This window comes from Peromyscus californicus, unplaced genomic scaffold, assembly GCF_007827085.1.
Source record: "Peromyscus californicus insignis strain IS unplaced genomic scaffold, ASM782708v3 Scaffold_4__1_contigs__length_199733344, whole genome shotgun sequence".
NCBI lineage: Eukaryota > Metazoa > Chordata > Mammalia > Rodentia > Cricetidae > Peromyscus > Peromyscus californicus.
The window spans coordinates 6,352,983-6,379,983 of NW_026294562.1; the positions used below are offsets into that span (position 1 = coordinate 6,352,983).

The 27,001-nt window shown below is 43.1% G+C and overlaps 3 protein-coding genes across 14 annotated transcripts in view; 1 reads left to right on the forward strand and 2 right to left on the reverse strand.

Moving 5' to 3' along the window:
• Vti1a (vesicle transport through interaction with t-SNAREs 1A) overlaps positions 1-4,098 on the reverse strand; it is a 318,582-nt gene extending 314,484 nt beyond the window's left edge. The window contains exon 1 of one of the 7 annotated variants that reach the window (XM_052762508.1): positions 3,862-4,092. In XM_052762508.1, the coding sequence (XP_052618468.1) occupies positions 3,862-3,955 (94 nt within the window). In that variant the 5' untranslated portion in view covers positions 3,956-4,092. Of the gene's footprint in view, positions 1-3,601; positions 3,788-3,861 lie in introns of those variants that run through there. The other 6 variants (XM_052762507.1, XM_052762511.1, XM_052762510.1 and 3 more) reach the window with 6 other exon arrangements.
• Positions 4,099-4,405: 307 nt separating this feature from the next.
• Zdhhc6 (zinc finger DHHC-type palmitoyltransferase 6) lies at positions 4,406-23,055 on the forward strand. Of its 4 annotated transcripts, none has more exons than XM_052762500.1 (11): positions 4,406-4,829; positions 5,565-6,027; positions 7,040-7,131; positions 9,012-9,171; positions 10,857-11,018; positions 12,206-12,259; positions 15,922-16,089; positions 17,197-17,238; positions 18,125-18,270; positions 18,353-18,399; positions 22,472-23,055. In XM_052762500.1, exons 2-11 carry the CDS (start codon positions 5,761-5,763, stop codon positions 22,573-22,575), a joined length of 1,242 nt encoding a protein of 413 aa, XP_052618460.1. In that variant the 5' UTR covers positions 4,406-4,829; positions 5,565-5,760; the 3' UTR covers positions 22,576-23,055. The 4 variants fall into 4 exon arrangements, with proteins under 4 accessions (XP_052618460.1, XP_052618461.1, XP_052618459.1 ...); XM_052762501.1 differs by having other exon boundaries at positions 4,406-4,713; XM_052762499.1 differs by having other exon boundaries at positions 4,406-4,598.
• A 1,431-nt stretch (positions 23,056-24,486) lies between these two features.
• Acsl5 (acyl-CoA synthetase long chain family member 5) overlaps positions 24,487-27,001 on the reverse strand; it is a 47,092-nt gene continuing 44,577 nt past the window's right edge. For 2 of the 3 annotated variants that reach the window (XM_052712600.1, XM_052712601.1), the window contains exons 19-22: positions 26,776-26,877; positions 26,209-26,280; positions 25,550-25,696; positions 24,487-24,720 (exon numbers count right to left, since the gene is read on the reverse strand). In XM_052712600.1, the coding sequence (XP_052568560.1) occupies positions 25,556-25,696; positions 26,209-26,280; positions 26,776-26,877 (315 nt within the window). In that variant the 3' untranslated portion in view covers positions 24,487-24,720; positions 25,550-25,555. Of the gene's footprint in view, positions 24,721-25,519; positions 25,697-26,208; positions 26,281-26,775; positions 26,878-27,001 lie in introns of all 3 variants that reach the window. The other variant, XM_052712602.1, reaches the window with a different exon arrangement.

Consider the following 27,001-nt stretch of genomic DNA (forward strand, 5'->3'; position numbering starts at 1 on the left):
TCACTGCTACTTCATAACTGTGATTTTGTTACTATTATGAATTGTAATGCAAACAGCTATATTTTCCAATCGTCTTAGGTGACCCCTCTGAAAGGGTCATGTGACCCCACTAAGGGGTCACGCCCCACATGTTAAGAATCACTGCTCTAAAGCCTCGTATTTTAATATACCCTTCTCCTTTCTGATCAACCACATCAAAAAAATGTAAAGTCAGCAGATCATTCTGTGGGGGCTGGAGAGATGGCTCAGCAGTTAAGAGCACTGGTTGCTCTTCCAGAGGACCTCAGTTCAATTCCCAACACCCACATGATGGCTCACAACCATCTATAACTGTAGTCTCCCAGGATATGATGCCTTCTTCTGGTATGGAAATATACATCAGGCAAAACACCCATACACATAAAGTACATAAATAAATCAATCTTTTTAAAAAATCATTCTTCAGTAGCTTACAAACCATACTGAATATTGACTTTGCAGTATGTGGAGATACATAATCCAACAAAGGGCCAAAGTTTTAAGAGGTCATATATTTACAAAGAAGACTTTTTCCCTGGTGGAGATTATGCCAAGAATAGCAGATCCAGTGGTGACCTGAGAAGCTTGCTAAGTCACCACTGTAATAAATTGGAATCACTGTTTTGTGACTATAATTTAAAACTCATACATAAAAACACTTGCACAAACCAGGCAAGGTCTTGTAAGTCTTTACTACTATATACTTTCAACAGTGTTAAGAATAAGGTATGAGGCTGGAGAAAGAGGGCTCAGCAGTTCCAAGCACTGGTGCTCCTGCAGGGACTAGGGGTCAGTTCCTAGAACCTACATGATGGCTACAACTGTCTACAACTCCAGCTTCAGGGGAACTCCAGCACTGCATGCATGTGGTGCACACACATGCAGGCAAACATTTATATACATAAAACAAAATTTTAAAAACTTTTTTAAAAAAAGAGTAAAGTATCATAGAAGAAATAGATATTTAGTCTTAACTTCTGACTCCAAACCCAAACCCACTGTCTTACTCACTGGTTGGGGAACCTGGACAATAAATAATTTCTTTCTAAAATCTGGCCTGTATTTTCTAAATGGAGTTTTAAAATACACATGTACGTGCGTGTGCGTGTGCGTGTGTGTGTGTGTGTGTGTCCCAGTGAATGACTTTTAAACTGTGCGGTGCTGAATCTCAATGGTTTACTTAGATACTATAACAAGCCATAACCTCAGCCCCTTTCTCTAGTAGGTCATCAAATTCATTTACAGACCCCACCTACACTTCATGTTGACCACTTTCAGTTTTCTGCTCAGCACCCTTTTCTTTTCAGCTAGAACACCCACTCCTCTCAGACTCCCATCTTCCAGCAGGACAAAGAAAGGCTGCTTTCTTATACGACTCTACCTTCCAGTCAACAGCTGGACTCATCTTAAGTGGCTCAACCCCTTGCTCAAACTGGGGTTGGGGAAGTACATACTCAAAGAAGCCAGTCAATTTTCTAGAACATTCTATTCCTTCCAAGTAGTGAGGAGAGTTGTGGCACAATTTACATTAAGAAAGCCTGTCAAACACCACCTCAGCCTGCTGCGGGATGTCTTTCTGTATGCTGTGAATATGTGTTGCTCTCATTGGTTGATTTATAAAACTGCATTGGCCTATGGCAGGGCAGGATGGAGCCAGGCAAAAAAAATCCAAGAGAGACAATAAAAGGAAAAAGGAGAGTAAGGGGAGATGCCAAACCACCATCCAGTGGGAGGCAAGTGCACGCATGTGCACAGCACACACAGCGGGCTCCGGGGTCGGCTCAAGGGGTTGTGTTACAAATGAAATTCTGGCGAGGGTCCTCCCATCTGCCCACTGTAATGGAAGCCCGGCCCCAGTGGAGTGCTCTTCTGCTAAGGAATTCACTCCCAACACCACAAAATCAGGATTTGAAATTAAGTGAGTTATGGTCCCAGCTCATTGATTTTCCTAACTTTTGAACAAAACAATAATCATTAAAAATCAATCAAACTTTAAATTCAGTAATCACAAGAGTATTCATTAAGGGACTCAACCATCTAAAAATCACATCTATTAAAATTAGTTAAGATTCAAACACTTCAAAGAGCAAAGTTTTTTTTTTATTGATAAAGCATCACAAAGTAATCAAGTTTCTTTTTAAATTTTCAGAATTTTTTTTCTATTCTATTTGGAAGTCACCTTAATATGTATACATGCACAATATAGAGTAGTTCATTTCCACAGATTCTGGGTACTCCAACCTAAATAAATAATTATTAGGGGGAATGAGCTACTTTGACTTTAAAGTTTGCTCCAATTTTTTTTTATCTTAATTCAAGTAAATTATAGCTCATCTTCTGGTCTATTTCAGGTGAGTGACACAATCACTCTGATGCTGTGGGGTAGTATAATGACTAGTAATTATAATATTAATTTAAAAATATTAATTAAAAATAAAAAACAGCATGTTCCTCTGCTGCTTTTACTATGGTTAAATTATTAGTTCTTGTTAGTTCATAAACTCATGAAAAAATATCCTTTTTCTCTCAATTAGGAGCAGATTAAAAAGGCAGCAAACACAAGTCGTTATTAAGAGGAAAACCACTGTATTTTAAAGAGCTATTTAATTATTCAAGTACACATTTTTTCCCACAGTGCCAGCAATACAATTTCCTTTCCAATGAATATGGTTGCTGTGTTTGGGCCTCACGTTACACTACACATAAGAAGAGGCAGAACAGTATCTTTATTTTTTAAGACACTTAATTCAACTGTTTCCTTCTATGTGGTAAGGATTTTAAACACAAAGGCAAGAAAATTCAATTGTAACAAAACCTATTTTCTTAGGAGTCTTCACAGCTCTGTACCCTGGATGATATTACTTTGTTAAACAGTTTTTCAATACTAAAGCTATTTGCCCAAGAAATATTTCTACTGCTAAAAGTAAACAAACAAAAAGCACATTAAAATACAAAATGAGCAAAATCCAAGGGCAGCTACAAGTCCTGGTGCTCTGAGGCTCTGGGACTCAACTCAAAGGCAGAAGTCTCAGACAACAGTGACAACAAAATCAGATGATCTTGGGCAGTGGAGAAAAGTGGGGTTGAAGAGAACAGCGAGGTGAAGTATCATGAAGGCAGGAGGCCTTCCTCTGTCCACCAAAAATCTCTGAGGCAACACAGCTCCGCAGTATATGCTACCTTGGTTCTCTCCTCTTGCTCCCTTACTTGAACTCTAACCTCTTTAAGCCATCATCCACCTCCTTCAGAACTAACTGGGACTTCGGGAGATGAGTGGGGTGTTAGGTTCAGAGGTCCTGGCTTCAAGCAAATGTCCCTAGTAACCGAAAACAGGTGGGAGAGGGGGACAAGGACATAAAGGAAGAAAAGATTCTAAAAGACATCTGCTTTCCTCCATCACTGTTACTCCCCTCCCTCTATTCCCCTCCTTCTTGATACCCTGATTCAAAACCATTTCCACTTCCACATCCCACAGCCCTGAGCAGACTTTTTTTCAAATGCAGGTTTTCATCAAGAGACTTTTAAGCTCACTCTAGTTTAGGCGCAGAAAGGAAGGGAGGATTTTAGAAATGAGCAAAATTACCCTGTACCATTGTAGAGCAATGTTTCCAAGGTTAAACAAGCTTTAAAAGACATGGGGTAAGAATTCAACTCCACCCCCAAATGGTAACCATGCAGGAAGCTCTTTGCATTTGAAGCACTTTTGGAGTCTAAGTCAAGACATCCCAGGGACGCCAGCACCGCCCACACCAGCCTCGGGTCCAGGAGACCGACTTGCCCAGGTGACGGTCCGCAGCTCCCGGCTCTCCAGGTCGCCCCCACCCGGCCGGGCAAGGTACTCACCGGGAGGAAGTCGAGGGACCCTGGAAATCTTGCTGGTGATTTCAGCACTGAGCACTGCGAAGTCCTGTTCGTAGCCTTCGAAGTCGGAAGACATGGCAGCTCGGAAACGGGCGGCCGGAGCCGAGGTCTAGCTCAGAGCAGGACTCACGAAGGGCGCCGGCCCTCGGCGCAGGGACCCTGGGAAGAAGCCTCCACAGCACAGTGGGAACCCGGGACAACTCCCAGCCCAGCCGCTTCCTGGTTGTCCTTCGCAGTCCTTGTCCTCCGGAAACTGGGCTGCCTGCGCCTTTTCTTTTCCACGCAGTCTTCGAGAGTAATACTAAGGGAAAACTTCACTTTCAGTGTCCCCTAGAGAACTATAAAAACCTGCATGCTGTCGGGTCACCGAAAACACTTCCCCACACTCTACATTCAGGGAAACGGCTGGAGTTTCCCCAACCTGTGAGTCGTTGCAGGCGCCTGCTTTCGGAGGGAAGATTGACGCCGCGGACCTGCCGGAAGTGGCTGTGGCGGAGCTTGCGCCAAGGGCCTGCGCGGCAGCCGCACGGCGGCCGTGTGAGCCAAAGACGCGCGGGTCGGAGCTGGTTGCGCACTCCTCTCCTTCAGGGCTCGCATTCGGCTTGCTCAGGACTGAAGTGCTCATGACGGAGCTATAAGGAGGAGAAAATCTGTCGCGGGTGAACCCAGTCCGTCCCGGAAATGCGATGGCCGTGGAGCAGGCACGGGAGACCAGACAGGTGGAAGTCACCGCAGAGGGTTCAACCCGCGTGTAGGGTGGTCTTCGTCCCGACCTAGTCGGGCCAGGATCTCCAAAATGTTGAGCCCAACCTTACTTAATAAGACATTTGTCTCGTGAGTGGCGACCCCAGACCGTCCTGCACCACGGCACGGGCGGGAAACAGAGGCACCCGCAGGCGCAACAGCTGAGTGGGAATCCGTTGCGCGCATGTCATACCCATAAATCGCAGGTCTTTCCCGGATTCATTCCACTCCATTGAGAACTCTCTCCGCCAACTATTCCGTCTTCTTCCTTCTTCCCGCCCTCGCCCCCGGAGGGAGTTAATTTTTCCTTAACCTTATTTGTGCTCATTCTCGTGCATTGCTTCAGTCGTGATTTTTCACACACGCGCACGCGCGCCGTTTCTTCGCTTTGCTTTCACCCTTGTTCGTGTACCTTGAACCCCGATCGATTGTTAATATTGGCGCTTGCGGAAACAACTGCGGGTTATTAATACACGAAGTACTATATGCGTAGAGCATGCTACACTTAATTCACAACTCTGAGAGGCAGTTTAGAACTTCCTAAAAGAAATTTGGTGCCGTGGCTTCTATTCTGGGCTCTGCTGTTATTTGTGACCTTGGCCTAATCACTCAGCCTCTCTAAGCCAGTTTCTGTTGTAGGAAGAATTAGATAAGTGATAATTAGATAAGACCTTACTTCTTAGCTCTCTTAAGTCTTTGTTCTCTCAAAGGATCCACTGAGCATGGGCTAGTCAATCCTTCCTGCCAGTTTGAACAAAGGAGTAAAACGTGTTTAATGTGTCCGGTTTACATGCAGTTCAAGCTTGGCTGACTGTATTTTGGATTGATAAGATGTGAGCCTCACACTAGAGTGCTTTTGGGGTGCCATTTCAGTGCCTCTTGGAATTAAATAAATGGCATGTGGAATTTTAAACGGAATTTTCCCATTTTGTTTTCTTTAGGTTGAGTTTCAAACCAACCTAGATTCTCCTTGAGATAAAGAGTTCTGGATGTCAACAGTGAAAATGCCAAACTCCAAGTTAATACTCTGTCAGCCAAAGGCATGACAGTTCAGGAACACACGGACTTGTTGCGCATAGAAATGTGTGCACAGAAAAAGAGAATCTCTAGTTCTTTAGAAGAAAGAAGGCATCCAAAATGGGCACATTCTGCTCAGTGATCAAGTTTGAAAATCTTCAAGAACTAAAGAGACTGTGTCACTGGGGTCCCATAATAGCCCTTGGTGTTATAGCAATATGCTCCACAATGGCCATGATTGACTCTGTCTTGTGGTATTGGCCCTTACACACAACTGGAGGAAGTGTGAATTTCATCATGTTGATAAATTGGACTGTCATGATTCTTTACAATTACTTCAATGCCATGTTTGCTGGTCCTGGCTTTGTCCCTCGGGGGTGGAAACCGGTAAGAAAACAATCCATTTTGACAGTGATCATTGCATAATTTTATGTTTAATTTGCCATGATAATTACATTTTGTTTTTGCCTTGTCAACTTTTGTCCTAGGAGACACTGGGTGGGCTACTGCAGTCAGTGATGATCACTTGTGCTTAGAATTGATATCTATTTGAAATATTGATCTGCATTAGCTATTTCAAAGCAATTGAGTACTTATTTGTTCTTTGTTTTTTTTTAAAAAAAAAAAAAACAAAAAAAAGAGGCTGTGTGTGGTAGTCCGCGCCTTTAATCTCTGCACTGGGGAGGCAGAGGCATGTCATCTTGTGAGCTGCCACACCTGGTCAAAATAGCAAGTTTCCAGAGAAGAAAGAGAAGAGGGTGGTGCCTCAGGCTGAGAACAGGTGGGAACACATATCCAGAAAATGGACAGCCTTGTGTGACTGAAGAAAAAAACAAAACAAAACTGTGTAGTGCAGATAAGGGTAAAACAAAGTCAAGTGGGTCAGAATGTGTGGGAGCTGCTTGTACCCCAGGATTGTGTGGAGGTTTCAGGCGAGGCGCTGGCAGAGAGCTGGGTGGGACATTATTGTGAAATACATAGATTTGGATGAGGGAAACAACCAGGTAGCGAGTTACTGCAGTGACACCAAGGAGGAGAGATGGCAAGACAGTATCCAGAAAGTGTCAACTCACACTTCACTCTGAAATACTAGTCAAGTTGTCTAAAACAACTGCTAAGATTTGGGTGAGTCAAACCAACTGACACTAGATTTGGGTTGAGTGTGGAGAAAAGAAAATAAAAAGGACCCCTGAATAATCTGCAGAAGGAGGCCGTTCTCACAGTTTTATCACTTAGAAGTATTTTAGCATAAATACAGGCTTTGAAAATGCAAGCTAAGGACCCTTTTCCCCCATCATCCGTAAAAGAAATTAATACCACTGTAGGAAACTTCATCTATAAAGCCTGACTTGTTACTGTTTAGGATCAAGTGACTAACATGCCTTTTTTTTTAATCAAGGAAAATCCTCAGGATAGCATGTATCTCCAGTATTGTAAAGTCTGCCAAGCATACAAGGCACCTCGCTCACACCATTGCAGGAAGTGTAACAGGTCTGTGACTTTCCTCTGTACGGGGGCTGATCCACTCGGTCTCTACGCTTTTGTTCATCTCCTGTCGTGGCAATAGAACCCATTTCTGTTCTCTGCAGTTCTCCTACTTTACTTCTCTATTGTTGTGGTAAACTCTGACCAAGAGCGTTTGGGGGAGGAAAGGGTTTGTTTGGCTTACAGGTTACAGTCCATCATTAAGGCAGGAGCTTGAACCAGCAACTGAGGGATGCTGCCTACTGGCTTGCTCTTCTTGGCTTACTCAGCTACCATTTTTAGACAGGTCAGGCCCACCTACCTAGGGGTGACACTACCACAGTGGACTGAGCCCTTCCATATCATTCAGCAACCAAGAAAATGACGCATAGATAATTCCCACAGTTGAGTCTGGTGGAGGCATTCCTCACTGAGAACTCCTCTTCCCAGGTATGTGCAGGTTTGGGACAAGTTAACAAAAACAAACCAGCAAGGAATCCATTTAGTCAAAAATATTATCAAAATACTTGCGTCTCTAAGACTCCTTTGCAGTTAAATGTCAATGAAGATAATTTCATTCTTTTGTTGTTATAAGGAAAAGATTTTTCTAGAAAAATAGATATACCTTTGCTTCTCATCCTATGATTAGCAAAGTAAAAGTTTTTCTTTTAGTTTTTCTCATTTGCTGTATCAGAATTAGTTGCATTCACTAATTGCATGTTGACTAGCTTCAGAATTATTCCGAGTCTGAATTAGACTGGTTTTCTCAGATTCATTCATATGTGTTATCAAAAATTTAATGGGAAGAAAACTGAATCACTATAAAAATGCAAAATATGCCAGGACCTGGCTCTCAGCAACATCTGTTGATGAATATGAAATTTAGGAAGTCATGAGATACGACTAAAATCTGGTTTGTTGCTAGGAAGTTTTCCTTTAGCAAAGAGACAGAACACAAGCTCTGTCATCTTATTGTGCTAAGGTTGTTTTAGGCCAGAAGTTCCAAGTCTACCACATACTGTGAGAAAGGAAGGAAGTGCAGCTGTGTTTGGGGAGCTTTATACTCATTCTCTAGAGTCCTGTGTGAACATCAGTCATGACATGGCATTTCTGAGCTTAAGAATGACAGCCAGCTTCCTCTTTGTACTGAGACTCTTTTGGAGCCTCCCAGCTTCTGTAAGAAATGTGTTGTTGGTGTGGGTGGTTTTTCAAGACAGGGTTTCTCCGAGTAGCCCTGGCTGTCCTGGAACTCACATTGTAGACCAGGCTGGCCTCGAACTCGGAGATCCGCCTTAGACATGTTTACTTTAGAAGCTATTATAATATCTGCTTGCTCTTGTGCTGTTTAGAATTTTAAAGAAGTCACTATAATGTAGCCATAAGTTTCTCTGGTCACACCCAGTCCTGTGGTCCCACAGCCATTTATAAAATAATCACTCAGAGGCTTAATACTAATTGCAAATTATATGACCTATGTCTCAGGCTTCTTGCTCTTATAACTTAACTCAACCCATAACTATTAATCTATGTATCTCCATGTGTTCCACGGCTTTACCTGTGTCCCATTACATGTTGCTCCTTGGATGGCGGTTTGGCGTCTCCTGTCTCCCCTTACTCTCCTTTTCTCCTTTCACTCTCTTGAATTTTCCCACCTGGCTCCATCCTGCCCTGCCATAGGCCCATGCAGCTTTATTTATTAGCCAATGGGAGTCACATATATTCACAGCATACAGAAAGACATCCCACAGCACTATAACTTCAAAAAACCAAAAAGATTTATCTGTTTTATGTAGTTAATGCCCTGTGATTCCTGCACATACTGGATTTCTATTTGCTTGGTCTTTTAAAACCAGAGCTAAAGAGCACAGGATTTTCTGCTTTATGCTTCAAAACATTTTTCTTATCAGATGTATAATGAAGATGGACCACCACTGTCCCTGGATCAACAACTGCTGTGGTCACCAGAACCATGCTTCGTTCACACTGTTCCTCCTGCTAGTGCCTCTGGGCTGCATCCATGCTGCTTTTATTTTTGTGATGACTATGTACACACAGCTTTATAATCGGGTGAGTGGACATGGTGATACACTGCCATTCCTCAGTGATGGTACCATGGTTATTGGTGAGGTCCCTTTTGGAAATACCCATTTTGTGATTTAGCTAGTGCATCAGCTTTGCTGCTGTCTACATTGGTTCTTCCTTTGAAAGAGCTCTTCATCTTGGAAATGAGGAAAGGTGGTTTTATTCTGGAAGCTCACCTTTCATGCTCCAGTTGAAGTTATGCTTATTGTTTTCCCTTATCTATGGTTCATTACATTTCTAACTTAGTGGTTGTGGTGAGGATGGTGGGCTGAAAGAACTAGAAGAAAAAGACACTGTACTTTCCTTTCTGTTGTGTTCAGTTCCTGTAACAGATTGATACTCCTTTGTGCGTTTGATCATGGAGCAAGCACACTCCTAAAATAAACACATTAAACCAGGAACAGTTTGAGTTGACTTGGACATTTAACCACGAGAGAAAGTTCAGAGGTTGTCCAAATAAAAAATTCCCTCAATAGGCTTGGAAGTAAAGGAGGGACACAGGCCATAGGTGCATAGCAAACTGGAGAGTCCATGTCCTCCACAGAGAGGACAGTCCATGTGTGATTTCAGCCAGTTTGTGGTTTGCAGTCAGTCCCAGCCCAGCAGCGCTGACCTTCTAGTATTAAAGCGTTGGAATTTTCATATGAGCTCTCCAGATTTTTAAATGTCAGCACCTAACTTTATGTTGTAGTGACCCTCAACCATAAAATTGTTTCGTGGCTACTTCATAACTGTAATTTTGCTACTGTTGTGTATTATAATGTAAATATTTCATATGTAGGATATCTGATATGCAATCCCAAAGGGGTTTGAGACACACGTGTTGAGAGCCACTGTTTTAGAACATTGTACAGGCCAGGCACTACACATCTGCAAGATCTGTTTATCCAACATTTTATTTGACCACTGGTTATGGCATATGCTGTACCTGCTGCTGTGGAAGAATACTGTCATGTGAGAGTAGCATGGAGACAGTGGAAGCATAAGTGTTTCCTTATTCATAACTATTCACGTTTGTGGGGTCAGTCTCACTCTTCTGAGGAAGCATCACAAACTAATACTGAAGAATGACTAATGGTGGAGCTGTGGGTGTATACAGTTCAGTGCTAGAGCTCTTGCCCAGCATGTGTGAGGCCCTGGCTTTGATTCCTTACACTTAAAGAAAAAAAAGATACTGTGTTCAGCAGAAGCTGCTGTTTGCTGCAGTTGGCTTGGCAACATGTCATTATTGTTATCTTTTTGGTCGTGTTGGGGTTTTATTGTTGATGTTATTTTTTTCCCATGGGTAGTGTACCTGTGTGCATGCATGTTCACATGTGTAGGGTCCTGTGGGGGTGCATGTACATAAAAGTCCAAAGCTGATGCCAGGTGTCTTTCTTGATGGCTTTCCACTTTGTTCATTGAGGTGGGCTCTCTCAATTGAACTTAGAGGTTGAGGTAAGACAGTGTGGCTAGCCAACTTTCCCTGGGGATCCCCTGTGTTGGCCTTCCAAACACTGGATGTATAGGAGGTGCCGGTGGCACCTCTGTGTGGATGCTGGGGTCTAAGCTCTCTTCAGACTTACACAGCAAGCTTATTACCTGCCGAGCCGTCTCCTGCCCTGATTGTGCTGTAAGTCCACAGCAATTACTCCACAAGCATTTCACATGTGCGTTGTTATTGCCTGCAGCTCTCCTTTGGGTGGAACACAGTCAAGATTGACATGAGTGCAGCTCGGAGAGATCCTCTTCCCATTGTTCCCTTCGGATTGGCTGCATTTGCTGCCACCTTGTTTGCCTTGGGATTAGCACTGGGGACCACCATCGCTGTTGGGATGTTGTTTTTCATACAGGTAAAGTTCTTAGTCACCTGTCTCAAAGCTGCCATGTTGTTGGGGCTGATTGCAGTAAGAAAGAGATAAACCTGCGTGTAAAGTTTCAGCATGTGAGAGGAACTTTTGTTTATCTGTAGATAATTACTTAATCGCCTATGTACAGTAGATAATTTTGAAGTAATTTTGCCAGAATATCCAGCCACCAATTCTTGTGATGTGAAAATATCCACTGGTAGAAACCTTTGTGGTTGAGAAAGCTGTTCTCACCCTACAGTCAGTTAGGATCTTCACATCACCCCAGGAGAGGTCAACAGAAGAATGGTACTGACTTGGCTTCCGTACAAATAAATGAGTGATTGTCAAAAAGGTTAAATGATTCACCCATGGTTACCCATTCGTGTGTTTAGTAAACATAATTATTAATGAAAATAAAGAGGTTTCTGAGGAAATGCACAGAGATTGGATTTTTTCCCTAATGCTTATAAATTAAGAATCATAATTAAAAACAAATTAAGACCTCGCTGTAGCATCTTGCATGGACTTCATCATAGCAAGGAAACCAGGGCAGGCAGGCAGGCGTAGCTGTGTCAGTTCCTTTTGTGTCACTGAGGCAGACTTGACAAAACTAAGGAGGAGGGTTTACTTCAGCTCACGTTTAGAAATACAGGCTCCTATCATTGGCTTTGAAAGTCGCCTCTGGCCCACAGTGAGACAGAACATCGTAGCAAGGAGCCTGGAGAGGAGGAAGCTGTCCCCAGCATGGTGGACAAGAAATGAAGTGGATTGTGGGAGGGAACCAGTAAAGATTCAGTCACCAGACGACACATCTCCAGTGGCTACATCATCCAGCTAGCCCACAACTAGTTTGCAGAACCTCCTAAATTAGTGCTGCCACCTTGGGACCAAGCATTCCAGATGAGCCTGTGGAGGATGCTTCTCATTCAAACCATAACATGAGGGAAATGGGTAGGTTGCTTTGGATGGTCATGATGAGTTTGGCATAGAGATGCCATAGTACATTAATTAAGAAGTACTTTAAAGTCAGGTGAGCTGCATGCTAACGGCTACTTAACTTTACTCTGCCATCTTTGGTGTCTTTATCTCTGGGGTAGGACAATAAAAGCTGTCTTGGAATTATTACAATGATAATGATCTGAAGTAAACCAAAGCTACCTTCTCAAATTTCACTGACATTTCCTTTCCAGATAAAAATTATTCTCAGAAACAAAACTTCTATTGAATCATGGATTGAAGAGAAGGTAAATTTTAATAATTGTTTCTTCAGTCTAAAGTACTGAATACTAATTTAGTGGGCGCTGGGATGTGAAAACTTGGGTCATTGGCATGCCACATGAAAGGTGAGCATAGAGAGCGTAGACCTCTTTCTACCTCAATGAACTCCCACAGGGATACTTTCTTAACACCCCTGAGCTACTGATATCTCTCAGGCAGAAAGAGAGACAACCCATTTGGGAAAGTACCAAAAACATGAGACTTTAACTCGGGCCTGCAACATTCGGCTTGTCAGAACTCTTCTGATCTCCTCTGTTCTCAGAAGCTAAGCAGGGCAGGTATGGTTAGCGTTTGGATGGACAAAACAGCACTGTAGTGAAACACCAGCATTATAGAACATGCCTAGGCCCTGGCATGCAACCCGTGGACTTTAACTTCAGCAGCAGTTCCCAAACCCTATGGTCTCAGTCATTTCTGGTCCCAGATTGCCAGGTTCACCAAAGAGCTTGTGTGTGTGTGTGCTGTGCTCACTGATAATTGCCGTATTTTCTAAGTGAAATAATTCATAAACAAATTTAAAGACAATCCATTCTGTTAATACAACATTTTGTAAAAAATAATTATATGTGACAACTAAAAATAGAAAAGGTGGCCTTGTTTTAAAGACTTACAAATCTCTTTAATATCTGACTTAACAGACAGTTGGAATCTCACACCTACATCTGCATTCAATCTGTTGAGACATTACTTTGGTTGACGTTTATGAAGAAAGCCCAGCTTCCTACAGATAAGTAGGTAGAAAAGATTGGAGTATTTGGTGGACACTTTAGACTCTAATAGATATTCTGTGATTTTTACATTGAAGCTTGACGAGTACTTGCCTGCCACACATCCCGGTGCTGTGGCTGAAACTCAGAACCTCATGTAGGCTTAGCAAGCAGTCCGCCGCTGAGCCGCACCCCAGGCCAGCAGGGAACAGCTCTCGTCAGGGACCTTTGTGTCCTCTTTTATAGTAAAATTCACACTATTCACATTTAATTATTTATATGTAACATAAAACTTTTATATTAGAAATAGAAATACCTTTAAATATGGGAAAGCTGTCAGAATCATAGCAGGGAAAACAGGTTTCCCAAAAATTCTCCTTTTCACTTGGAAGCCTGAATTTTCTTCATCTGGCTGCAGATGCCTACAGTTGTCTACCTGCCGTGGTGCTAGTCTGACTTTACCTTTGCAAACATAGGCGCCAAACACTCAAGTTCTGCTCCTCTGGAGACCCTGCCTAATGCACTGAATAGTTAGTTAGACTCATTGTTTAGGGAAGAAGACGAGAAAAAGATGTGTACATGTTCTGTGCATGTGCAATATTTATTTTGATGTGTTTGCATTTTTTTTTTTTTTTTTTTTTTGTTTTTCGAGACAGGGTTTCTCTGTGTAGCTTTGCGCCTTTCCTGGGACTCACTTGGTAGCCCAGGCTGGCCTCGAACTCACAGAGATCCGCCTGGCTCTGCCTCCCGAGTGCTGGGATTAAAGGCGTGCGCCACCACCGCCCGGCGTGTTTGCATTTTTGAGATGTGGTCTCACTCTAGTCCAGAGTTCTGGGGTCAAAGGTCTGCACCCTCGTGCCTGCCTCAGGTGGGCAGTTTTGTTCCTCCCCGTCCATGATTGGTTGAATCCAGGATTATAGACTGAGCACAGAGGTTGAGTCCGTTTGCTGACAATGTGATAACTGACACAGGGTTGTGCCACTCTCTTCTAAGTTCCTGGCAGTTTTACCCACCATTACAAATGTCAGGAAAGTGAAAAGAGAAGTTTGTCCTTCCTGCACCCTGAGGAAGGCTTTGGACCGCCGTGGACAGTTTGAGTTCAGCCTCCATAGCTTATACGCATTATGTGACTGTTCACAGTGTCCTCTTATTCGCTTCTCCAACCTCTTTTCCTACCCACTGCCCCATCTCATTCTCATAGCTTGTATGTCTTATACTTCTAGATCTTTCCCATGTTTCTTTCCTCTGCCTAAAATACTCTTCCCTCTTTTTTTACCTGATTTTCTGCCCCTCATGATATAGTTTAGGTATCATTTCTTCCAAGAAGTCTTCCTTTACTCTCTAAGCTTGCCTAAGTACTATTTGCTGCCTTTCCCCCCTAAGAACACCATGTGTCTATGTTTCCTTTTAGTGTATAGTATCCTTACCTTTTTTTTTTTTTAAAGTATTTTGGGTTTTTAAATTTGGTCCATTTTAAAGAATCTGGTATTGTCATTTGGCAAGGCAAATGATTTAGCACTGAGCTGTACTACAAACACCTGAAGCTTCCGTTTATAAAAACAGGGAAAGGAATTGCCCTTTACTCAGGTGAAGGTGGATTTATAAAAGTCAGTAAATTCATATCATAGTTTGACAATTGTTTCAATAAATAGCTAGCACCCATATTACATTATAAATAACTACAAGAAACTTTTGCATAACATGCTGTCCCTTAATGAACACATATTTCATAATATCATTTCTGGTAAGCATAATAAATATGTTGATGAGGAGGGTTTTTGTTTGTTTTATTTTGCTAATGATTGTGGCCCTATATTTTTATGTTAATCTAGAAATTATTAAAGCTGACACTTTATCACAGACAAACCTTCATATAAGGAAATAGATCATCAAAAACATATTAAGATTACCGGACACTAATGTTGAATGTGTTTGCACAGGGGCCACACTTGCTTTAAATAATGCATGTTTGTACCACTAGGTGGCAGTAGAATTTAACAAATTCAAAGCTACTTTATTCCAAGAGAAAGCTAGCCATTTAAATGCCTAAATGAGCTGTGCCATCAGAATATGCATGTGTAAATGAAGATAAAGTGTATGTGTATGTCATGGTATATGTGAGGGGCCATCACACCCCCACATTTCCCCAGAGTACTCTTGAGTAGAAGCAGCAGAAAATAGTAGATAGAAGGATAGAGGGGAGAGAAACAAATAGGAAATACAGGATAGCCTCAGGAGGGCCTGGGTCCTGATCCATCGGGCCAGAGCTTTATTCCAAAGGGCTGTTTATAACAATACCCAGGGGAGGGGCAAAGGTCAAGTATAGAACAAAGCCAAGTGTAGCCCTGAACTAACACCTGATACTCTGGCCCGTGGTCCAATCAACTCTTGTGCAGTCCTTCTAAGTACAGCCACTAGGAAACCTAGTTGGGCTCCAACAGATATAAAACCATGAAATCTCCTTCACCATCATTGCAAACTGTTTTGTGTAAAATAGTGCCTCCCTATTAACCCTTCCTGGCCATTGGCTGTCCATAACCCACACTTTCTCCTGAGTCTATTAACAGGAGATTTCTTTTTGCCTGTACTGTCTTGTGCTACTAAGCAACCAGAAGCATTGAGGGTTTTCTGCATAGGATACAGTTAGCTAATTCTGTTATTCATAAGCCTTTTGAATGCTTGTTCCTAAGACACACCTTGTCATGTGCTTTCTTGGGTATCACAAACAAGGTTAGTATTCTCAGTCAAATCCCCTCTATACTGTGACAAAATTATATTCTTTGTCAATACTACCTATATTCTAGCAATAAGAAAGTATTTTTATGAGTAATACAAATTTCACAAGTGAGTATTCTCAGTAACATATTACCAAAGCCCATGCAGGCAGAAGCAGTGGTGATTTACACCTTTCTTTTCCACAGGCTAAAGATCGCATTCAGTATTACCAACTAGATGAAGTCTTTGTTTTTCCTTATGACATGGGAAGTAAATGGAAGAACTTTAAACAGGTATTTACATGGTCAGGAGTCCCTGAAGGAGATGGACTGGAGTGGCCAGTAAGAGAAGGCTGTGACCAGTATAGCCTAACAGTAAGTAGTTTTGTTCAAAAAGCCTTCCTCTTTCCTGGCGGTTACTTTGTTAACTCCCTCAACTTACTGAAACATCATAGTCACATAGTAGTGCGTGTGTTTTCAATATGTCAGAATGAGCCTAATATGAAACGATTACCTAAATCAGTCCAGTATGATAAAAACTCGGGAGTCAGAAATTGAGATAAAGACCTGATAAATCTAAGGAAAGTGGAGAGTCATTTGGCTGACCCTCTTTCCACATTTTCCTGATCCACCAGCCCAGGAAATCCTCTCTCTTCTCTTCCTGTCCATCTAGCAGACCTCCTAAGTCCTCCAAGAACTCTATGGCTAATCCCGGTCAACCAATTGCTGACTTCACCCTTTGATTTAAGGTGGCTTTATTGGTACAGGAGATTGGTTGTATAAACAGTTCTCCTGCAACACTAACATCTGTAGAGATTCTTAGTATCATGGCCTTCAACTCTCTCCTGAACACTCCAGACTGCCATAAAGTCTGATTTTTTAATCCTGATTTATACAGGTCTGGCCTTGAACTACCTTCTGTCCTGCGTTGCGACATGAGTGCCTTGTTCCTCCCCAGCTCTCAACTGCCCCTCAGTTGTTCCTTCCAAGGCCTGGTCCAGGCCCGTCCCTCTTGGCAGTCTAGCTTACCCAGGCTAGTTCCAACCTTACTGGACACTAGCCACATGCCACATTCTTGTGTGTAGCTCATGAAGTTTTCCTCTTGTCTTTAACGTGGCTTCCCTGGCTGTTCTAATACAGCTCTGTCTAGTAGTTGCTGACTAAAGGGGCAAGTAGCGAGAGTTGCTTAGTCGAGACTCATTAATAATGAGTCTTCTCGTTTGTCTCTTAGGAAATCAGTAAGGCAGCCTAGAAGCTTTGTGGGAACAGAGACTGTCCCTCCCAGTTCTGGTGCCTTGCGAGCACTCAGGAGTGTGCAGAGGTGAAGACTCCAGGGAGCAGAGTCTGAGCAGAGGGCTCCATTCCAGACTGTGGCTCAACAAATACCAAACACCAGCAACTGGGACATGCTGGTGGAAGGGGAGAGGCTGTTCAACACTGAGACAGAGTACCTAACCTTTTCCTTTTCTGCCTTTCAAACAGAGAGAACAGTTGAAACAAAAAGCAGACAAGAGAGTCCGAAGTGTAAGTGACTTCTTTGCAGCTGATTCGTGTTCTCTCCAGTCAGGCACTGTGTTTCTGTGGGTCTGGAAACAGTTGGCTGTTGGCCAACAATATTTCCTTTTATTGTGTTTATTGTCCATGCGTGGGCAGCACAGATTCTTATGGGAGTCTCCTCCCACCACGTGGGCTCCAGGGATCCATATTTCCTTATATTTGTTGAAATTTGATACAACCCCCCCCCCCACTTTTTTTAAGATAGTCTCACTATATATCCCTGACTAGTCTTAAAGCCAGAGATCCACCTTCCTCTGCCTCCAGAGAGCTGGGATCAAAGGCATGTGGTACCATGCCCAGCACATACTGTTGGCTTTTGTTTTCTTTAAAATACTTTATTTGAACTGGAGGTTTCCAAAGCATTTAGGCATTGTGTATTGCCGACCTAGAAAAATACCTTTAGTGCAGCTGATGAAACCACTTCGCAAGCACACTGACCTACTGGTAAAGATGATGCCACCTGTGGGCCAAAGGAAGTCCAAAGTAAAAATAAATAACAGTAAAAATTAAGTTCCTGTTTGTACTGGCCACACTGAGCACTCTGTAGCTGCGAGTCTCTACCTAGCAACCCATTCAAGACCACAGGCAGAGACATGCAGACACTTTCTTCATTGCAGGAAGTTCTCCTGGACACAGCACTCTGGAGATCATATTCTTAGCAGATGTGTACTTAAAATGATGGATCCGACAACTTGAGAACAAGGATCATCATTCCCTTATGGGAAATGGGAAATGGTGGGAAAGATGTTTTATCACTGAATAGTTTGAATCTGACCTTAAAATTTCTTATTTAAGCACGAAAGAACTCAGATATGGTAAATATTGAGATTGTTCTTCTGACCACTGATGGCAGGTTCGCTATAAAGTCATAGAAGATTATAGTGGTGCCTGTTGTCCTTTGAATAGAGGAATTAAAACCTTCTTCACAAGCCCCTGCACAGAGGAGCCTCGGATACAGCTGCAGAAAGGGGAACTCATTTTAGCAACAAGAGGATTAAGGTAAGAGATGGGAATGTTGCATTTCTTTAATAGGAAACATGACATGAACTTCAAAAGTAATTTAATCTTTTAAATATTTCAGATACTGGTTGTATGGAGACAAAATTCTCGATGATTCCTTCATAGAAGGTATGGAAATAGAAGGATATACTTAAAGTATGTGACGGTTAGCAATAATTCCAAATTCTGTAAGAATAACTTTTATGTGTAATTATATGTAAAGCACATTAGGGAACTGTGTTTATGTACAAGGATGCTTCTTACAGATCTCTCTCCAGTACTTATGTCTATTAGGTCCTTATGATAATAGCTACCATCCAAGTCCTTACATGATTATGTGGCAGATACTTACAAAGTCCCCAGTAGGCACCTATGGGTAATAGAGCAGATTAGAAGACACCTGGGCATGACCCAGTGAAAAGAGTCACAGCTGGAGAAAGATTAAGCCAAAGAGGTTGGGTCTTCTCTGCAAAGCAGCCAAGCCAGCAACTTATTGCATCATGCTGTTCATGGTGGGCCCAACCAACAGCTTCCATGAAGGTGCTGCCCCCTCCTGGGCATGGGTGTTATGAGAGGAATGAGCTGGAGGGAGACTGTCCAGGCTGTGGACATGTAACTCAGGTCTGTGGAGAGATAGCCAGTATGTGGCAGGCTGTGGAGACAGAAGTCTGGCACATGAACTTGAAGCTGCGATTCTTGGTTGGCACCCAGAGCTACTGAATAAGGAGCGTATTCCTGCCACTCTGTTGTGAGCCACATGTCTTCTGGCAGGCATGTCAAGACAAAGAGCTCCACACTTGCTCAGAGCCTCATCACAGAAAGCCTTGCACTTGGAAAGAACAAGTTCCAAAAACCAGAGTTGTAATTGATGAGGTTTGGAGGGGAGTTGTCTCAGACCTTGGAATTCCAGCAGGAAGTGAGCTTTCCCACAGAAATGCCTCTCAGCAGGAAGAAAACACTGACTGAATTTGTTTGAAAGTCTGAGACTAACAGCCCTGCCCCTACCTGCATAGACTGCTATAAAAGACAGCTAGGAGGAAGTGCTGGCCAAGGCCGGAATGCCCTGTTTCATTCTGCTTACTTTATTGTTTTATTTCTGCTTCTGTGCTTTGTTGTTCTGTGTGTCTGCCAGCTGTGTCTTGCCTGAATAGGATTTTATGGTGCTTCTTTCTGTGCACCCACTTCTCAGTGACCTCTAGAGCAAGCACTTCCATCTCATTCCTATTCTACCCCTTCACTCCCTCCCTTCCATTCCCTGTTCATTTCCCTACTTTCTGGCACTCTTAATCTAAAAACCCCAGTGCTGCTGACTCAGGCCCCATCAGGGACACAATTAAAGTCAGCATGTTGCTGGGCGGTGGTAGCGCACGCCTTTAATCCCAGCACTTGGGAGGCAGAGGCAGGCGGATCTCTGTGAGATTGAGGCCAGCCTGGGCTACAGAGTGAGTTCCAGGACAGGCGCCAAAGCTACACGGAGAAACCCTGCCTTGGAAAACCAGGGGAAAAAAAAAAAGTCAGCCTGTGCCTTCCCAATGCAGATCCCTGCCAGCACTGCCGTCTTTACAGCTGTTACTGAGTGCAGACCCTAACCGGTAGACCTCCCGAAGGCAAAGGCAAAGTAAACACCAGAGGATGCCTTAGTCCCAACAGGTGCACAAACACAGATAAAATGTTGAGACATCAGACCACAGCCACTAGGACACCTGCCCAAGCTTGCAGCTTCTCAGTACCAGAACCCCAAACTAAGAGAAAGCTGAACTCCTGGCCAAGATTTCAGAGTTCTGCTTCCTTGAAGGATCACTGACCTCATGAAGACTCAACAGAGGAGATGAAGGCAATAAAGGAATAACTCAGAAGCTAGACAGGAAAGTTACCAGAGGGCTAGTCGGGCAAAGTGCAGGGACACCGACAAAGAAAGATCCAATCAAACACACACACACACCCCAACAAACAGAGCCCTAGAAAGGAAGCATAGCAAAGACCAGGCAGAAGGACAGCTGTTAGAGACAGATGACGTGAGACAGCAACACACTCTCTATATGAAACAAAACAGCAAGGCAAAAGCTTCCAAAAACTCTGAGATACAGTCAAGAAACTAAACCTAAGAATCACAGGCTTGAAGGAGATAGTCTAATTTCATAAGCAGTTTAGTCAATGAAATTAGAAAGTTTCACAAACTACGAGGAAAAAATGGGCACAAGATGCATGTAGACATGCAGACTAAAGAGTCATGGCCAGAGAAGAACCCAAGAAAGATGTCAAAAACGCAAAGCAAAGAAAAACAGCTGTAAGGGGAATGGCAAAGGCAAACCGGTGGAATAACCAGACCTCTTCTCAGTAACCGTAAAAGTCAAGCGTGTTTGGAATGGTGTATCTCAAGCCCTGAAAGTAAGCAACTGCCAACAATTTCCCAACAAATCTGGGGAAAGTGTGGAGACCAGGAACCCTTAGTCACTGCTGTTGCGAGTGTAGAGCTACAGCCCCCTGGAAAGTCAGCGTAGAGGTTTCTAAAAAAACTAGAAATGGAACTGCCATATTACTGAGGTGTGCCCATCTGCAGTATATACTTAAATGACTCTCAGGTCCTGCCACATAGACACTTGCACCCATGTTTATTGCTGAATCATTCACAGTAGCTAAGGAACAGAACCAGCTGACATGTTCGCTGACAGATGATGGATAGAGAAAATGCAGCATATACACACAGTCAAATTTTATTCAAAATGTGCAATGCCATTTCCAAGAAATAGATGCAAATGAAATTCATCATGTCAAGTAAAATAAGCCAAACTCAGACAAGTAACTACAACTTTTTTTGCATATGTAGATTCTAGAGGGTGGGTTGGGTTATGTTTAAACTAGAAATGGGCAAACAGTTTTTGTTTTTTGTTTTGTTTTGTTTTGTTTTTTTGGTTTTTCGAGACAGGGTTTCTCTGTGTAGCTTTGCACCTTTTCCTGGAACTCACTTAGTAGCCCAGGCTGGCCTCGAACTCACAGAGATCCGCCTGGCTCTGCCTCCCGAGTGCTGGGATTAAAGGCGTGCACCACCACCGCCCGGCCAGTTTTTTAATAATTTATTTTTTGTGTACATTGGTGCTGTGTCTGCATGTATGTGTATGTAAGGGTATCAGGTCCTCTAGAACTGGAGTTACAGACAGTTGTGAGCTGCCATGTGGGTGCTGGGAATTGAACCCAGGTCCTCTGGAAGAGCAGCCAGTGCTCTTAACTGCTGAGCCATCTCCAGCCCCTGAAAACAATTTTTAAAAGGTGATTGGATACAGATGTGTGTGATATGAGACGAAAGGGTTATTATTAGGAAGGGAACCAGCAGGAGTAATTAGGAGGAAGATGATGGAGGTGGATGGAAGAAAAGAACCATTAAAAATAGTCTATAAAGTTGCTGTGAAGAAACTCATTACTTTGTGTGCTAATTTTAAAAAGTAACTAAATCCTGATGGACATCTTAGGCAGGAGCTGTCCTTTAGTTATCCGTGAGAGAAGTGAAGCCCAGAGACTTAGCAAAGGCAGCTTGCTCACAGCCCACCCCGCAAACCAAACCTGAAGAGTCAGGTCCCAGATCCCCTGTGCCATCTCTGCAGCCCCTTTCAGGGAGCACTCCTTTTAAAGCGAAGGTTGAAATTGAGTGTGTTTTCCTGAATTATTTCTTTTTAAAGTAAAGATTAACCTAAGATCTTCTTAAAGAAAATACTTCGGATTAATCATAAGTTAACCCTATATGACAGCTTAGGTGATTTTGGTATAGAAATTGATATGCTGGGAGTACATGCCGGTAATCCCAATATTCAGGAGGATCATAGGTTCAGGTCTATCCTGAACTACATAGCAAAACTCCCAAAAAAGAAAGAAAAAGAAGAAAATGCATAAAGGCTGTGGAAAGGTCATCCTTAGAACACAATGTAATGGTGTGACAGAACAATCACCCATATATTGATGACCCCAGTTCAGTTATGCACTCTCTAAGCCACACCAGCAACTTTCCCAGTTAATGGGATTTGGGGAGTCTGTTTCCTAGCTTGGTAGAAGCATTTGGAAACCATGCTTTCCCTGACCTGTGTCTGAGAACTAATGAGGGACAGCAGGATGTCTAACTAAGCTTATCTTCATTTGAAGTAGTAGAACTTGCTCTCAGTAATGTCACCTAGTCCTGCCTGCTTCACCATAGCATAACTTTCTCCCTTAGGTACTTCAAGAATAAGAGGGTGGTTCCCTAGAAACTGTGTGGAAAAGTGTCCCTGTGATGGTGAATCAGATCCAGCCCCAGAGGGTGAGAAGAAGAACAGATAGCCACTGTTAAAGTGAAATCATTAAGTCTTCATTACTTGAAAAATCACACATATTACCCAAGAATTATGCAACAAGCCTATTCTGCTTAAGGTATTCTTTTCCTCAAAGATGCTCTAGTGCCATGGTTTCAATATCTTGATTACCATTGAAACAGAAGCCACTCTGCATACGCCTTTGAATTCCTGCTGTGTTTCCACTTCTTCCTACTGAAGGAAGGAAGTCGTTCCAGCCAACTGAGCAAATTGCACTTTCTCCAGGGTTTCTGTGTGCTGTACATCTGACTTCACCTGCAGATCTAGTTCCCCTTGGCCAGGGTTGCCTGCATGTGGTTGTTCTGTTTCTTCCTCAATCGACATTTCTTTCATAATCTAGAGACTATAAAACTTGTCAGATTCAAAATAAACTCAAATTTTGTTACTTTTAATAATGCAGATTTTGTCAAATCCAATAAAGGTCAATGGATGTTCTGTAAAAATTACAGTTTTCACTCAAAAGTGTGTTTTCTTTTTTCTGAGGAAAAAAGTTTCTCTTACGTCCTTATAGAAACACTGCCCCGCTACTATGTGCAGACTTGGCATCTTGAGTCATGAGTCTTAAGAAATGACATATTCAGTTCAGTATGTGAGCCCTGTTGTTAGTAGATTGGCTTAACAGCTTTACACCTAGTGGAAGTCACTAGACACTGTGTCTAATGTCAGAACCTGAAGTCTGTGAAAATACTAGCATCTAAAGGTAAAAGTGTTAAAGAGGGAGTAAGTAGAATTATAGGGGAAAGCCTGCTACTCTGCCCTTGTGTAAACTAATTGAACATTCCTTAATTCTTTGCAGTCAGGAACTTAAGGCTTCTGGGATCACCAGGCTTGTAGTGGGTAAGAGTAAGAAATGGGCACTTGGGGACTCGGCAGTGAAGCAAGCATGGTGTTTACTCCATTGCAGGAGCAGTAGGTAAGCATGTGTCATTATAATCATTTCTGAAGGCAGGCTGGTCTTGAGTTGACAAAGCAGATGAGAAGACAAGCCATGTGCCTGTGGAAGTGTCTCCATTTTAGACAGAAATGGCAAGAACACATACTGTGGTGTGCCTGGCATGTTGGAAGACCAGCAAGGCAGCCACTGAGGTCAGCTGGAGGAAGGGGCATATAGAAAGTCAGAGCTGAGAAGGCTCTAGCCCAGCAAGGGCCCTAGAAGGTAGTCCTGCCTTCCCTTTGTTTCAGGGGCATTGTTTCAGCCTTGCTGAGCTCAAGGTGTAGAAAAACCATGGATATTCTAAATTCTGGTTAGAAGCTAGAAAGGAATACAAGTTAAGATTATAGTATAACAGTCAGGCCTAGTGGCGCACACCTTTAATCACAGCACAACACTTCAGAGGCAGAGGCTGGTGGATCTCTGAGTTGTAGGCCAGCCTGGTCTACATAGAAAGTTCCAGGCCAGTCAGGGGTATAGTGAGACCCTATCTAAAAAGAAAAGGAGAGAGAGAACCATAGAACAAAGGTAGTAAAGGAGAAAACGTAAGCACGCTTAGAGCGTGAGCCAGCCTTCAGGGTTAATCACCCAGAACTGTGCAGCAGGGTAAGAGGACAAGTGCTATCAGTTCACCCCAGCAGTCGCCCAAGTCTGTGCTACGCTAGAATCATCCTGGACAATGTTGAGTTAATTTTGAGACAGGGTCTCATTATGTAGCCCAAACTAGCCTCAGATCTGCAGCAATCCTGCCTTGGCCTCCTGAATGTTGTCATCGTGAGTATGTGTCCCCACACCTGGCTACAAAGCTATTTAACTCAGGGACTCCAGAGAAGTGCCCAGTCATCCTACTATTTTCAAATCAGGTGATTCTAGCATACAGCCAGAATTTAAGAACCACTTGATTTTTCACTGATTCTCATCACAATCCACACGATAGCAGTCACAACATCAACATCTGCAATAGTTTATTTCAAAGATTTGACATTTACAAGTAGAGACACCACGTGCCATCTGACAGTAAGATACTGCAGGAATTGGAGTCCAGGGAGAAAGACCCGGACGATCCTTCACAGAAGATGGGCCTGCAGTGCGGGAGAGTAGCTCAGTGCTTGCCTCATTTACTGGAAAAGTTCACTGGACATACGTTTCTGCTTCTTCCTCCATAGCTTCCAGCTCAGCAAACTGTAGGGAACAGACGGTGTCAAAAACTGCCACTGCAGATAACACTTCAGAACAACATTCTCTGTCGACACACCATCTACCATGTTTAATATCCCCAACTCAGAAGTCTTACTAGGGGCCCAGGCAACACTTTGTTATACTACATTGTTCCTTCATTGCATAAACTTTGATGTACACAGAAGTATGGAGAAATTTGTCTCAAATATGATTAATGTGGGTGATAGGCTAAAACTCAAATTAGTAGTTTTGTGGAGTGACTGAAAAACGACTCACACATTAAACACCTCTTGGTCTGTTAGAGCAGCAGTTCTCAACCCGGGGATCCTGACTCCTTGGGGGTCACATATCAGATATCTACATTTCATAACACTAGCAGCATTACAGTTATGAAGTAGCAATGAAATAAATGTATGGTTGGAGGTGACCACAACATGAGGAACCGTATGAAAGAGTCACAGCATTAGAAGGTTGAGGACCACTGTTAGTGCTCAGCACTTTCGGAAGTCCTGAGCTGCTGGCAAGCAGGGTTTTTATAAAACAGAAGGCACCTACCTAGAGGATCCCCATGACCCTAGAACCAGTGATGGCACTGGGGTTATGGCCATGAGGAAGTGACAGGGAAGAACAGCATGTTGATAAGCGGCCCTAAGGCCTAAATCGTCAGCAAAGTCTAAGCCAGGAAGAATGGGCTTTTATTCTTGGCCGGACTCTCCCACTGTAAGTATCTTAGTTTGATGGTTCAGTAGATAGACAACAGGTGTGAGGAAGAGACGAGAGGAGGGGTAGTTTGGATCCAGACCTGGGCTCCCGGGAGGGCGGCCGTGAGTACCTTAACCTACTCCTGGATGCTCTCATAGAGGCTCTTGATCTGGGTCTGGAAGAATTTGGCGAGCTCCACTCTTTTGGCTTTCAGGGTTGGTGTCAAAAGCCCATTTTCAATGGAGAACGGCTCTGGGTGGACAAAGATGCTTTTGACCTGGAAGATAGGCACGTGTTGATTGTTGGCATTTCATCTGCAAAGTGTCCCAGCTACTCCACGATAAACTGCAAAGTTTATTTTACCGTATGAAAGTAAAGACACAGACCCATGTCCCTTCTGCAATAGGGCCTTCTGTAGTCCAGGCTGACCTCAGACTCACTGTCTAGGTGAGATTGATCTTGAACTTGATCCACCTTCTCCCACCTGAACAGGTGAGGTTGCTAGCATGCTCTACCACGTCAGGTTAATGCAGCACTGGAGACTGAACCCATGCATGCTAGGCAAGTGCTCTATCAACTGGGCTATACTGGACATTGGGATAAATGAGTGGGAAGAATGAATAATGGACAGCAAAGGGGGACAGAATACATAACTATAAACCTCTATTTTTCAGTAAATCTAAAATAAGTTGGTTGGAAGTTAAAGGTTTGAAACCAGTGTAAGTGGGAGCTTTAATAAAAACTCTCTAGTGGTACTTGAGGGATCAGTGTGACATGAGCAGTACAGACCTGTTCAAAGGATTTCAGGCCACCTTCTTTCCCAAGTTTCTGCAAATCTTGTAAAATGGCTTCCTTTACACTCTAAAAAGAAAATCATCACTTACAGCATGTATGTCTGAAAAGAGGTCTAAATGCAAGGCTGAGCAAGAACTGACTTACAATGCCTAAAAGTAAAAAGTATGTTGAAGTATATCATGTACTTTGCATTTACCAAAGGAGACAGGGAAAAGGAAAGGTAAACCCAGAGGCTAACAGGTTCTGTCTGTGTGGCATTTTTCATTCTCTTATATTCCATTTTCTCTCTCAAGCAGCACATTACTGCTTAAAAACAAAACAAAAAACGGCATTTTGTGTTTTAAACCCTCCATTCTATTTTTCAGTCTAATAAACTACTAAGTCCATCTAGGGTGCAGTTAGCTGTCACAGAAGCAGAAAGAGTATCCCTCCAGAGAGGAGGCTCAGAGAATCCAGAGATGCCACAAATGGTAGGGCCTCCCCTCTGCCACAGCAGGCCTTGAAGGCTCATTCACTGTGCTCAATCATGCTTACTTGGTGAACATTTTAAGCCATGCTTACTTGGTTTTGGCACAGTTCCTCAAAGGATCCCTTCACCCCAATCTTGGCTGCAAATGAGGGAAGTGAGTCTGGGTCAGGAACCACTACTCCTACCAGGAACGACTGTGGGAAGGAACATGGGTTATTGTGATAGGCAGACCTTCAGACTAATCTGGTACTCCGTTTTCCTCACCATACGGTCTCCCACTCAGAACTTCACTGCAAAGATATTCTAACCCGACTGGAC

What these genes read in the sequence shown, in the direction of transcription:
- Zdhhc6 (XM_052762500.1), top strand. Translation starts at nt 5,761, where the DNA reads ATGGGCACATTCTGCTCAGTGATCAAGTTTGAAAATCTTCAAGAACTA. An exon ending in CATTGCAGGAAGTGTAACAG is followed by an intron (nt 7,132 to 9,011) that starts GTCTGTGACTTT and finishes TTTTCTTATCAG; the next exon opens with ATGTATAATGAAGATGGACC. An exon ending in GGATGTTGTTTTTCATACAG is followed by an intron (nt 11,019 to 12,205) that starts GTAAAGTTCTTA and finishes TTTCCTTTCCAG; the next exon opens with ATAAAAATTATTCTCAGAAA.